At 63.6% G+C, this 13705-nt stretch overlaps 2 protein-coding genes across 2 annotated transcripts; both read left to right on the top strand.

Annotated features, from left to right (window-relative positions):
• Window positions 1–808: 808 nt before the first annotated feature.
• PTGDS (prostaglandin D2 synthase) lies at window positions 809–4260 on the top strand. The gene is made up of 7 exons (XM_045562018.1): window positions 809–1022; window positions 1788–1927; window positions 2039–2115; window positions 2772–2888; window positions 2981–3082; window positions 3546–3571; window positions 4143–4260. Exons 1-6 carry the CDS (start codon window positions 909–911, stop codon window positions 3569–3571), a joined length of 576 nt encoding a protein of 191 aa, XP_045417974.1. The 5' UTR covers window positions 809–908; the 3' UTR covers window positions 4143–4260.
• Window positions 4261–4349: 89 nt separating this feature from the next.
• On the top strand, window positions 4350–7614 carry LCNL1 (lipocalin like 1). Its single transcript, XM_045562016.1, has 7 exons — window positions 4350–5352; window positions 5702–5841; window positions 6395–6468; window positions 6612–6722; window positions 6929–7030; window positions 7247–7272; window positions 7485–7614. Exons 1-7 carry the CDS (start codon window positions 4936–4938, stop codon window positions 7485–7487), a joined length of 873 nt encoding a protein of 290 aa, XP_045417972.1. The 5' UTR covers window positions 4350–4935; the 3' UTR covers window positions 7488–7614.
• The last annotated feature ends 6091 nt before the right edge of the window (window positions 7615–13705 follow it).

Here is a 13705-nt window from a genome sequence, read left to right as displayed (position 1 = left end):
CACCCCGCCTTGGAGGCCCCAGACTGGGCCACAGCTCGGCTGCCTGCCCGGCCCCCCAGCAGGGCCCAGCCAGGGCCAGGGAGCTGCAGGCTTGGCCTCAGCCCTCCAGGTAGCCTGACCCCAGAGGCTGCCACTACCGTCTCTGGGCCGGGCTCGGGATGGGGGGACCAGCCCGGAGCAGCCAGGGCCTCCAGCGAGGGATGGGGCTGTGCCCAAGCCCAGAGGGGCCCCAGGCTGAGGCAGGCACCTAGGGGCCACCATCAGAGCCCCAACAGCTGGCCATGGGGAGCTGTGCCCAGCACCCCTGGGCCCTGGGCCCTTTCAGGGCAGATCGAGTTCTTCACCTTGGCCCAGGTTTCTCATCCCTACCTGGCCTTTCCTTCCAGGACCAAACTCTCAGAGTGCAAATGGGGCTTGTGTCCCCTCCCAGGCTCAGGGGGCTTGGGAAGGGCATGACAACAGGGCTTGTGAGATGCGATGTGGTTCTGGACCAAGTGGGAAGTGACCAGAGGCCCCAAAGGCAGGGCACACACACCCCTCCCCCATCCGGCTGGGTTGGTGGGCCTTGTTGGCAGGAGTGGTGTGACCCAGGGCTCAGCCAGCTCTGCTCTGCGACCGGCCTCCGCCTCACCCTCACTCAGCCTCAGGCAGCAGGGCCAGGCCTGTCTCAGTGGGAACCTCTTGCATAAGCAGCCCGTGGGGCACGCGGCTGCAGCTGGGCCCGGCCCCCCACACCCCCCTGCCCAGCATCACGAGTTTCCAGTGGGCTGTCCCTGGGCCTGGGGTGGAGGCCAAGCCTGGCCCATAAATAGGGGTCTCCTCAGGGCCCTCTGCGCCTCCCACACGCCTCCTGTGCTCTGCCCGCACCCCTGGCACCAGGCCCCGGACACCTGCTCCACTCCAGGAGAATGGCCACTCCACGCTTGCTGTGGATGGGGGTGGTCCTGTTGGGGATCCTGGGGGTCCTGCAGACCCAGGCCCAGGCCACGGTCTCTGTGCAGCCTGACTTCCAACAGGACAAGGTGAGGGGCTTGCCCACCCCATCCCCAAGGCAGCATAGGGCCCTGCCAAGGGAGGGGGCCCTTTCGGGTGGGTCGTCTCCCTGGGAAGAGGGAGCTAAGTTCCGCCGCGCCGGGTACTGCCAGGCAGAGGCCTGAGCGGCCGCCGGAAGGAGCGCACTGGCAGCTGCCCCAGGAGCTGACCGCGGGAGGCCCCCCCTGGGGCAGCGGCATTTCAGCCCCCCAGAGGGCAGAGCCCTGTCTGCACTGACAGGCACACGCAGACGCAGACGTGCGGGCCACATCCGCGCCCGCACCATCCAAACACGGTGGCTCCCTCCTGTGAGCACGCGACGCCCAGAGGACACACACGCACACGTTCCACACCTGGGCCCCGGGACGGGGCTCTTGCTGAGCGCGCGCACGGAGAACGCGCACTGCAGCCGGCCAGCCAGCCACGCGCGCTCACGCCCGGGAGCTGCGCGGGGACGCGCGGGGCGGGGGTTCTGCCCCTGCGCGCCCCCCTGCTTGCTCCCCCCACCCCCAGCCGGGGAGACGCCGGCGGTTCAGCCCGGCCCGACCCCCGCGGGAAGGGGGCGCCCTGCGCCGCCGCTCCACCCACAGGCACCTCGCCAGGGGGCCGGGTCGGGACGGGGGCGGCGGGGGCGGCGGGGCCCGGCCCGGGAGGGGCGTGGCCGGGGCGAGGGGCGGAGCGCCCTCGCGGGACGGCCCGGGCGGGTCCGAGGGTCCCGAGGGTCCCGGCCGACGCGGGCGGGGCGTTCGCCGCAGTTCCTGGGGCGCTGGTTCAGTGCGGGCCTCGCCTCCAACTCGAGCTGGTTCCGGGAGAAGAAGGCGGCGCTGTCCATGTGCAAGTCGGAGGTGGCCCCGACCGCGGACGGCGGCCTCAACCTCACCTCTACTTTCCTCAGGTGGGACAGCGGGCGGGGTGGGCTTCTGGCACCGGGAGGACCCCGACCGTGGTCGCGGCCTGGGGGCACCCTGGGGCCTGACGCCTGACCTGGAGGGTGACCTGCCCACAGGAAAAACCAGTGTGAGACCCGGACTATGCTGCTGCGGCCCGCGGGGCCTCCCGGCGCCTACAGCTACCAGAGTCCCCGTGAGTGGGCCCGCCCCACCCCCTGGGTCCGGCCTGGGAGTGACATTTGCTGGCAGTGGCCCTGGGCGAGCCCCCTGCTGCCCTGGAGACTGGGGTGGGGGGTGATGGCCCCTCGTCCAGGGTCAGTGAGTCCAGGCCAGGCCTGGGTGTGACTCCACCTCAGGAACAGATGTGGGGCACAGGGGACCCTTTCTCTAGGCGACTGGATCCCCCCCCCGTCACTGATGCCTGCCAGGCCCCTTCCCTGCCCCATGGGATTTCCCCAGACCTGCTGCCCAGGTGGGGCCCACACAAGCAGCCCCCAAGTCCCTGGCCACACCTCCTTGCAGTTCTTCCCAGGACTGGGGGCTTCCTCACTCCCGCCAGCGGGGATGGCGCCTCCCCTGGAGACCTTTTCGCCCTGGTCCCGGCCAAGAGTTCTGTGGCTGCGCCATGAACCCTGATCTTGTTGAGCCTGTGTGTTCCCTGGCTCCCCAGGGCCTGGGGACGCGGAACTCAGGGACTCTGCAGGCAGGAAGCAGGGAGCAGGCTGCTGGAAGTGGGAGGGGACAAGGAGAGCAGCCGGTGGGGGGGGCATCCCGGCAGGTGGGTGCACCTCTTCCCTGAAGCAGGGGGGCGCTGAGTCCCTCAGGCAGGGCCATCTCTTGGGTTCCCAGACTGGGGCAGCACCTACTACGTCTCGGTGGTGGAGACGGACTACACAGAGTACGCCCTGCTGCACAGCGAGGGCAGCAAGAGCCCCGGCCAGGACTTCCGCATGGCCACGCTCTACAGTATGTGCCCAGCACAGGGCCTGACCGTACGGGGGGTGGGGGCAGAACGGGGACCTTCACTACTAAGAACCTTCTCTCTCCACCTGCCCCAGCCCGCACCCAGACCCCCAGGACTGAGTTAAAAGAGAAATTCACCACCTTTTGCGAGGCCCAGGGCTTCACAGAGGATACCATTGTCTTCTTGCCCCAAACCGGTGAGGGCCCTGATCCGATGGGTGGGGATTAGGCGAGATTAGAGTCCGACAGTCTCCTGATTGGGCTGGGGTGGGGCGCTGAGGGGAGGGGCTGTCCCCGAGCCAATGACCTCTGCCTGCAGCCCCCTCCACTGGGAAACCCCTCCCTGATGGATACCAAGCACCGCTTGGTGCCAGGCCCCAGGCGGGTGGGGTGGGGGAAGGGTGCCCGTGGGGAACACAGGGCACCAGCCCGGTGGGGGGTCGGGCTCCCCGCCTGCACAGTTTGCTCAGCTGAGGTGCAGAAAGGCCACCCTCTGTTTTGAGGAGCAGGGGGCTGGGGCAGGGTGGGATGCGAAGGGGTCTGTGCAGCTTGGGGCTCACTCAGACCAGCTCTCTGTTAGAGGAGGGACAGGAAGCCCAGGTGGGGGAATTGGCCCTCGCTGGGGTTCTGACCACAGCCCCTGGGCCTCTTTCTTGGCAGATAAATGCATGACGGAGCCAGAATAGGTGAGCCAGGTCGGGCTGTGGGCCAGCTTCACCCCAGCAGGAGCCGCCCACCCATGCCTTCCTGCACGCGTTCATTCATTCCGCACACACCCACCACCCACCCTGGCATGGGTCGGGGTCCCTGGACAGCCTGGGCCTAAGACCGACCCGTCTCGGGGTTGGGCGGGTGACACAGGCACTCCCTGAACCGAGCAGACATGCAGGTGTGCCAGTCAGAAAGGAGGCCTGGCCTTCACGGGCTGACTCTCAAAGGCTCGGGGGGCCAAAGGCAGGCAAGGGGCCAGGGTCCAGCTCCCGGGCAGAGAAGGGGGAGGGACTCCACCTGCAGGGACCACCCTGCTGCAAGGGTCTCTGGCCCCTGAGGGCAGGAAGGAACCAGGGTAAGGCAGACGGGATGGGAGGGGGTGGGGGACGGAGAGGGCAGGGACTGGACTCTGCCCCGGGGGCCAGGCTCTGGCGGGCTTCACCCCTGCCCCTAGGAGGGAGCCCTGGGCTGGAAGTGCGGTCTGTGGTCTGGGGCAGGGAGAGGCAGAGAGGTGCCTGCACCGATGGGTCCTGCTCTCCCGGCCAGGTGACCCCAGCCCTCGGGACCGCTCTGCTGTGCCCTTTCCTCGGAGCCCAAGCCCTGGCTCTCCCCGAAGTCGCCTCTGTTCCCCTGGCTCTGAGAAATAAACTCCTGCAGCAAGTCAGCAGCCTGGCTCCTGCCTGTCTGTCCCATCCTCCCTGGCTCTGGCCACTAGACCACCCTCAGCAAGACATCAGCAAAGGGGCGGGCTCTGCCCTCCAGCTAAGCGGGGAGCCCTCGCTGTCCCCAGCCACCCCCACAGGGCTCTGACCTTGGCACAGCCTCACCCCCCAGCTGCCAGCATAGCCACGCCTGTTTCGGGCTGGGGCGGGTGAGCCACTCGGCTCCTAATCCCTTAGGCAGGTGCCGCCTCTTGCAGGCGTGGGGAACCTGTGGCCTTGGGGCCACATGTGGCCTCTGGATCATTGAGTGCGGCCTTTTGACTGAATCCAAATTTTACAGGGATTTGTTCTGTGCAGTTTGGATTTGGTTGAGGGCCACACTTGGGAATCTGGAGGGAGTGTTGGATCCGGTGGGTTTGTCAAGGTGCGGGATTATCTACTCAGAGTGGGCAGAGATAAGGGTTTCAGGGACTAAAAAGAACATTTGTTTGGAAGATGCTAGGGTGTCTATGCCCTGTGCCAGGACGCACTGACACAGTGGGCTGGGGACAGGTCTCTCTAAGCACCCCAGCCCCCTGGCCTCTGGCCCGGGCCTCCAGAGCACAGCTCTGCCCACTTGCTGAGGCCTGGCACCCAGGCCACAGGGGGAGAGTTTCTGGGTGGCCTTCCTGGGGACCATGCCTGAGCTGAGGGCTGGGCGCCAACATCCCAGACAGGCAGGGTGGGCAGGCTGTCAGAGGCCTGCCAGACTACGTGCCCCCAGCTGCTGGGCATCCCGCCCTGCCTGCAGGGCATGGGCGGGGATGGGTGCAGGCAGCTGGGCCAGGGTGCTGCAGGGTGCAACTCGATCACAGCCTATCGCAGTGGGCTCTGGCCCAGGTGGGCAGGCCAGCTGCCCCAGGGCGTCCCAGGGGCATAAATGCTGCATGAGGGGACCGCCTCAACACTGCCCTGCCCCAGCACCTGAGGAGTTGCCCTGCCCGAGGTCCTCCACGATGCTGCAGGCTCTGCTGACTGGCTCCTTCCTCATCCTGTTGGGACTGTCCCCAGGCCAGGCCCAGGTCCCCATCCAGGCCAACTTTGATGCCAGCCAGGTGCGCCCAGATCCATCCCCTCCTCCTCATGGATGAACCATCCACCCAGGTCCCTGCCCACACCCCCTATGATCCAGGCTCAGAAAAGACCCCCACCCACCTGCCCCATCGGGCTGGGGCCGTCAGCAAGCCCCCAGCCCAGCCTTTAGATTGCACCCACCGCCACTCCCTAGGGCCTGAAATTGGGACGGGGAGCACCGCGACCCCGCAGGTCTGGGTCAGGGTTGTTGCGGGTGTGAGGTTGCTGGCACTGGGCCCAGCTGGGAAGCGGCTGTGGTGGACAGGCTCAGGCCAGGGTTCAGGCTGGGCCCAGGGGTGCCTCCCAGCCCTCCCTGCACCCACCCTGCAGTTCCAGGGCACCTGGTACGTGGTCGGGGTGGCATCAGATGACCAGGGCTTCCTGAACTCCAAAGACAACATGAAGATGCCTGTGGTTTTAGTGACCCCCTTGGCCAACGGTGACCTGGGCCTCAAGTTTGGGTATCCCACGTAAGTGACCCCACATACCCCACACCTCGGACCCGGCCTCAGACAAGGGCCAGGGTGAGACCAGAGGACGGCCAGCAGAACCAGAGGTGTCTCTGACACATTAGGGGGTCAGATCACGGGCTGCAGGGACCCAAACAGCAGCAGCAGCTGGCACGCTCCCCAGAGGGGCCAGGCCATGGTGAAAGCCTCTGCCTGGGGCCTGGGTGTGGCACGGCTGTGTCTGTGTGTCAGTGTGTGTAGATCGCTGCGTGTGCCGGTGTCTATGTGTGTCTGTGTCTCCAGAGGGGAGACTGGAGACCCTGTACCGCCGGCTGTGTGCCCCAGAGCAAGTCCTTACCACCTGCCCCCAGCCCAGCAGGAGTGTCCCCCCTGCAAGATGACCATACAGCACCTGTGTCCTCTGAGTTGTTGTCAGGGTGAATTAAGGGCCTTTATTCAGCACTGTGGCTACAGCGTCCGCAGGACCCCGGGCAGGGCTGGGCTGCAGAGAGGGTGACGCAGGCCTTGCCTGGGCGCTGGATAGCTGCTCAGAGGGCTGGACTCCCGTCCCCAGGCCGGACGGCGGCTGCCAGAAGATGGACATGACCTTCAGCAAGGGGGCCACGGAAGGGCAGTTCAGCAACCCAGGTGAAGCTGGAGGAGGCCTCGGCAGGACAGAGGGGGTGGGGCTTGGGGGCTGGCGTGTGGGGAATTATGCGTTCCCCGGCAGGCTGTCCAGGAGCGAGTAGGGGGGGTCCTGGGCTGGGGGTCACCTGCTCTCCCTCCCTCAGCCATGGCCCAGACTGACATCCGCGTGGCCTTCACGGACTACGAGCACTTCGCCTTGTTATACTTCGAGACGCAGAAGGGGGGCGTGAGGAACGTCTGGCTGCAGCTCTACGGTGGGCGGGGCAGGGGGGTAGAGGTCCCCTCCCCCGGAGGTCTGGTCTGGAGTGTCGCCCATGTGCCCGTTCCAGCACGTTCTCAACGTGCAGGCGGACCCTGGGACCCGAGTTTGTGGCCGAGGGGTCCGGACTCCTCCCGCCCCTCCCCGCCTACCCCTCCTCAGGCCTGCCCCTCCAGGCTCACTGGCCCTCTCTGCCCTCAGCCCGAGCCCCGGAGCTGTTTCCTGAAGGCGCCCAGAAGATGCAGCTTCTGGCACCCCAAGTGGGCCTCAGTCCCAGCCAGGGCGCCCTACTGCCCAAGTCCGGTGAGTGCAGTCCCCTCCCCTGCTGGGAGGGCCAGGCCCCGAGGGTCACTCCACTGCCCCCAGACAGGGGGGCAGCTCGCCTGTCTGACCCAGGGGAGGAGGAGACATTGCCCAGGCAGGTGCCCCCAGGAGGGGATCGCAGTTTGGGAGGATCGGGGACTCCGCCCAGGGAAAGGGGGTCACCGGGCGACTCCTCAGGCCCGCTCTCTCCCGCAGACCAGTGCGCCAGCGCCCTCTCCCAGGTGAGTGGACCCGCGGGGCCGGCGCCCCGGGACCAATGGAGGCCCCCCCGGCAGGGGCGGGGCGCACTGCGGGGTCACCCGTCGCGGGGGCAGGGAGTGAGGCAGGGCAGGGGTGGCCTAAGCATCAAGGCCAGGGAGCTGCGGGCTGCGGGGGAGCGGCGGGGGGGGGGGAGGGCGCAGGAGACGCCCCCACCCCCGGCCCTGTTTTGCAGTGAGGGGTTCAGCCCGAGCGCCGCCGGGGCGAGTGGCCGCCGTGCAGCTCCGCGTACCGCGCCCCGCCCCAGCAGAGCCCCGTTTCTCTCCACATCCCCGCCCAAGTCAATAAACGGTCTCTGAAAGCCTGTGCGCTGCTCACTACGGGGGAGGCGGGCGCCGCAGAGAGTGCGGGCCGGGGCGGCTGGGACCCGGCCGGCCGCAGCCCCTAAGGCGCGGGACCAGCCCAGAGCCGCACACCGCGGGGCTCGGGCTTGGACCGCGCAGGGTGCTCCTTCCTCCGTCTGGTGCGGAGGCCGGATCCCCTCGCAGGGCGCGGCCTGGGCAGGGGTTTAGCCGGGACCGACTGAGGCTCGGCTCTGCGGGAGGGAGGCTCATCCCGAGCGGCCGAGCAGGTCTAAGGACTTTCCTGGCTCCCCACGGACCCCGGACCCCAGACTAGGGGTGTGGCCCTAGCTCAGCCGCCGAGCGCGCGGTGCGTTCCGTGCACGGACCCCACGCCACGTGCGCCCGGGGCTCGGGCAGACGGCGCGGACGTGCTTGACCTTCCCGAGCCTGTGTCTGGGCAGCTTCCATCCCCAGGCGCCCCTGCCCGTGGCCTAACTTCCCGACTCCTGCCCCAGGTGCCCACCCCCTTCCCAGCCCACTACCTGCGCCGGCCTGACTGCTGCAGACGCCAAGTGCCAGGCCGCCTCTGCCCTCCCTCCCCTCTCTCCCTGCCGAGGGTCGGGGAGAGGACGGGAGGAGCGTGTATAAAACTGTCCTGCCTTTGTGTTCACACCGGAGAACAGTGTTAAAAGACGTCCTGAAGAATTCGAGGTTAAATGGCATACTGTCTGTAATGTACATGAGTTAGCAAAATAATAACTAATACTGGTTATCAATTTGGCAAAATGTTAATTGATTCATCGGGGCGATGGCTCTGGAGCTCATTGTGCTATTATTTCTGCTTTTCAGTTGGCTAGAAAGTTTTCATTAAAAACACAACCAGGCCGGGCGCGGTGGCTCATGCCTGTAATCCCAGCACTCTGGGAGGCCGAGGTGGGAGGATCACTTGAGGTCAGGAGTGTGAGACCTGCCTGAGCAAGAGCAAGACCCCATCTCTACTAAAAATAGAAAAATTAGCCGGCTGTAGTTGTGCACCCCTGTAGTCCCAGCTACTCAGGAGGCTGAGGCAGGAGAATCCCTTGAGCCCAGGAGTTTGAGGTTGCTGTAAGCTATGATGATGACACAGCACTCTAGCCTGGGTGAGAGTCTCAAAAAAATTAAAAAAAAAAAAAAATAAACACAACTCTATCTTGCCAGACTTGCTTTCTTTGCTTGGGGCCCCTAAGGCTAGGAGGTCAGAGGTAAGGAGTCCCCCCAACCCAGGAACCCTAGACAGCCCCTCCACACCTGCACCAACACCTGGGTGCCCAGTGACCTTTGATGTCCTGGTACCTGCCGGCCTCTGGAGGATCTGTGAATAGTACAAAGGCAGGGTCCTGGCCAGGTCCTGCCCCCAGCCTGAAGGCTTGGGGAGGGGAGTGGTGTGGAGAGGCCCAGAGGGCCAATCACACCCCCACGTCTGTGGCCTGTGTAGCTCACCTTCTGGGGCAGGGCACCAACACCCACCTTAGAGAGGCACCTGCTGAGAGATACTGTCTGAGCTGCAACTATCACTAGATTGATCTATTACGGGTTGTCATTCAGCTTCCACATGGACCAAGAGAAGAAGAGATGGAAGCTGCCGCCATGGCAGCAGCAGGGTTTAAGCAGAAAGGTGGGAGGCTCACTTTCCTGCAGACTGGTACCGGCGCCTCTGCATTCCCCTGGGAAGGGTCTAGAGTGGGGAAGTGTCCCCCATGGCCTCAGGGACACCCTTGCCTTCTTTTTGGGGTGGGGCAGTCCCTGGGAACCTCTGTGGGTCCAATAGTGGCCACACCCCCACTCCCTGCAGTTCAGCCCTGGACTCTCATGTCCTGCACCACCCTGCTGGGGCCACCCAGGCACAGCCCTCAGCCTGTTCTCCACCCAGAAGCCCAGGGGATGCATGTACGAGATACGCCCCCTCACTGCTGCGAACTGCCCCCAGTGGATCCCATCTCACTGAGAGTAAAGGCCAGAGTCCTTATGGTGGCACAGGCTGTCTCTGACCCCACCTTCTACTCCACCCCCCCACCCCCCTGCCCCCGGCCAAGTCCTGCTGCCACCTTGTGTCTCTTGAATGTGCCAGCCCCACGCCTGCCTCAGGGCCTTTGCACAGGCTGCCCCTTCCTGAAGTGCCCTTCTCCAGCTATCCACTCAGCTCACTCACTCCCCTTTCTGAGATCTTTTGCTTGGTCCTTCCTTTGGCCTCCGGGACCCTGAGCCTTGGCTGTCCCCACCCCTCTAGAGCTCTTTCTCTAACTTTTGCTCTGCACCCCGGGTGCTGGGCCAGCCCTCGCTCTTCCCTGCTCTCCCTTACGTGCTGCTTCAGGCCTGGGTGCCTGGGGCCTTCCTGAAGCCCCCCATTCTCTGCTTTCGAGGCTCTACTCACCTTGCATCCATACACATCCACATGCCCCCGTACCCCACGTTACACAAAGTTGCTCACTAAGGAAGAGCTGAGTTGCTCTAGACTGGCTTGCAGGTTCCATTTCTAGACATTCATGTAATTATTTAAATGAAGAGTTTGCAGTTTTCTTATCATGTTTTGGAACTAATCTTTGTTTTGGGTCTTGTATTAGTTTCCTATGGCTGCTGTAGCAAAGTATCACAAACATGTAGCTTAAAACATTCATTTCTTCTCTTACAGCTTTTGAGGCTAGGTATCCAAAATCAGTTTCACTGATCTGGGGCCAGGCTGTGCTCCACTGGAGGCTGCAAGGGAGAGTCTTCCCTGCCTCTTCTGGCTCCTGCTGGCAGCGGCAGGCCTTGGCTTGTGGCTGCATCACTCCCCTCCCTCCCTCCCCGCCATGCTGCCTTCTTCCTTCCTGTGTCAAAGCATCCCCTGCCTCTCTCTTATAGGGACAACTGAGATGGGGTTTGGGGCCCACCCAGATAACCCAGGGTAATCTCCCCATCTCCAGATCACATCTGCAGCCCGGGAGGCTGAGGAGGGAGGGTTGCTTGAGCCCAAGAATTTGAGGCGACAGTGAGCTATGATTGTGCCACTGCACTCCAGCAAAAAATGATCACATCTATAAAGATCCCTATTCCGTGTTTCCATACAAGACAAAATTCACAGGCAGGTTCCAAGAATTAGGACATGATAACTTTGGGGTACTTTGTTCAGCCTCCCACATTCTACCTGGAAACGTCTTCCTAGGCCCTGGCACTGTGTGTGGACGGACTGGGGTTTAAGGCAGCCCCGTGCCCTGGCAACTCCACATTCACGTCTCTAGCCCACACCTTCCCTAGACTAGAGCCTCATCCCTGTGGACGTCCAGCTGACATGTCAGAGCTCACATGACAGAGGAGGTGCCCCACATCCTCTCCAAACCTGTCCCACCCTGGTCATCTTAGGGACGACTCTCCCCATTTCCACCCGCCCCAGATACAGGGGCGTCCTTGCTCTGCCCCCAGCCCCTTGGTCTCCACCTGCATCCCAACCCATGGCCCAGCCCCCATCAGCTGTGCCCGGAGACCAGCAGCCCTCTGGTACCATCCCTGCCCCCCTACCCCACCCCTGCAGCCCCCTTCCCCTCCCCTTGCAGCACAGAGCGTGGGCTTTACACAAATAAATCAGAGGTGCCATGCACCCTGCTGAAACCTCCACCAGCCCCCACCCCTTCATTCACCCGTTCATTCATTCATTCACCTGTTCATTCATTCATTCACAACACCCACTGAGCACCTCTATGTGCCAGGCACTGTTGAAGCACTGAAGACATAGACACGGTGGCATTAAGACAGAAACTCCTGTCTTCATGGACCATGGAGATGGACAATAAGCAGGATAAGTAAGCATACTGGGCATCTACTGCTGAGTAACAAATTATCCCCAAATTTAGCAGCTTTAAACAAGTGTCTATTGTCTCCCAGTTTTTTCCTTTTTCTTTTTTTTTAAGAGATAGGGTCTTGTTCTGTCACCCAGGCTAGAGTGCAGTGGTGTCATCATGCAGCCTCAAACTCCTGGGCTCAAGTGATCCTCCTGCCTCAGCTTCCTGAGTCGCTGGGACTACAGGCATGCGCCACACTTGGCTGATTTTTGAGTTTTTTGTAGAGATGGGGTCTTGCTATTTTGCCCAGGCTGGTCTTGAATTCTTAGCTTCAAGTGACCCTCCTGCTTCGGTCTCCCAAAGTGCCAGGATTACATGCAAGCCACCACATCTGGCTTATCTCTGTTTCTGAGGGTCAGAAATGTTGTTCTCAGTTACAAGATCAAGCTTTTGGCTGGGGCTGTGGTCTCACGGGAAGGCTCAGTTGGGGGGGGGTCTTCTTCCAAGCTCCCCCACTGGCTGTTGGCAGGCTTTGGTCCTTTGCCACACCTCCACAGGGCTGCCTCATGTCATGCTGGGCATTTCAGGAGGGAGGGACAAGTGACCACCAATCACTTCTGCCATACTTTAGCAGCTAGAGGAGAGTTATTAAGTCCGGTTCAAGGGGATGGGATTACACAAAGGTGTGATCTGCCAGGAGGCTAGAATAGTTGGGGCCATCCTACAGGCTACCACCACAATACGTAAACTAGAATGCCCTTTATATAGTGACAAGTATGGAAAACAAGTGAATGAAACAGGAGAGAGGGACATGAGAGCCGGGAAGGATGTTGAAATGTTATGTACAGTAACCAGGGAAGGGGACTTTTGAGTAAAGACCTGAAAGAAAGTGTGTCATGGAGAGGAAGTGTATGAGTCTGGGGAAAGGATGTACAAAGGCCCTGAGGCAGGAGCCTGGGCAGGACTGAAGGGGCGTGAACCGGAAGAAAGGAGGAGCCGAGGCATGCTGGGCGGAGGGCAGCCTGGGATACCTAGCACAGCCTGCACAGCCTCCCCACAGCTGCCCCACCGTCACCTCAGCCTTCTTGCAAAGCCTTGAGCGGAGCTGTTCTGCTCCCTCTGTGGGGCCTCTGCCTGGGACCCCCATTCTGGCACATTCCACCCTTACTCAAAGGTGCAGTCAGACAGCACCTGCTCCGTATCCAAGTCGCTCCCATCGGGCAGCACCAGCTGCAGGTCCTGCCTAGCACGGGCCCTGCCGGAGAGCTGCGCTTGTCTGTCGCTTGTCTCCCCGCTCACTCCTACAAGCCCCAGGGATCAGAGGCCTTGACCCTTATCAAGGTGTCCCCAAAACCTAGAACGGCACGAGGCACGTAGGAGGCGCTGGAGTATAGGCAGGATGAACGGGTGAGTGAAAACACGACGTGACACATGCCGCGGGAGAGCGAGCGGCTGGGCTGGGCCAGGAGGGAAGTCCCAGGACTCCGCGAGGCCCAAGGGGACCAGGAGGGGCGAGGCTGGGAGCCGCCCGCCCAGGCAGGCTGGAGCTCAGGGGCACGGACAAAGCTCCCGGCCCCGCACTAAGCTCCGCCTCGCCCCCCGCACTAAGCTCGGTCCCTCCCTGCCCCGGCCGTCAGCTCCGCCCCGCCTTCCCACTAAGGTCCTCTCCGCCCGGCACTAATCTCCGACCCGCCCCCTCGCACTAAGCTCCGCTCCGCCCCGCACTTTGCTCCGCCCCCACCCCGGTCCTAAGCTCCGCTCCGCCCTGGCCCCGCACTAAGCTCCTCCGCACCCGCACTATGCTCCGTCCCACCCGGCCCGGCCGTCAGCTCTGCCCCCGCCTTCCCACTAAGGTCCTCTCCGCCCGGGACTAAGCTCCGCCCTGGCCCCACAGTAAGCTCCGCTCCGCCCCGCCCCAAACTAAACTCCGCCACGCTCCCTGCACCCGCACTAAGCCCCGCCCCCCCGGGCCCTGCAACAAGTTCTGCTCCAGCGTGGCCCGGCACGAAGCCCCCGCGCACCCAGCACTAAGCTCCGCCCCGCCCTGGAACTAAGCTCCGCCCCCGGCACCGCAGCCCCAGGGCAGGCTCAGGGTCCCCCGAGCTGGGCCCGGGTCCTAAGCCCCGCCCCACGCAGACTCTGTAGTCCCCGCTCCGTCTTGCTCCGTCACGAAGCCCCGCCCCCAGCTCTAGAAGCCGCGCCCCCGGTCAGACTCCGGCGTGCGCAGGCTCCCTGGACACCACGACCGGCCTGCGCCTGGCTCCGGAAGCCGTCCTTCCGCGCAGGCGCACTAAGGCCGCCGCAGGCCCGCCCTTTCC

The sequence above is a fragment of the Lemur catta genome, chromosome 10, assembly GCF_020740605.2.
Source record: "Lemur catta isolate mLemCat1 chromosome 10, mLemCat1.pri, whole genome shotgun sequence".
NCBI classification, from domain to species: domain Eukaryota; kingdom Metazoa; phylum Chordata; class Mammalia; order Primates; family Lemuridae; genus Lemur; species Lemur catta.
Note: the sequence above shows the minus strand (reverse complement) of the source record. Positions and strands in the feature narration are given on the sequence as shown.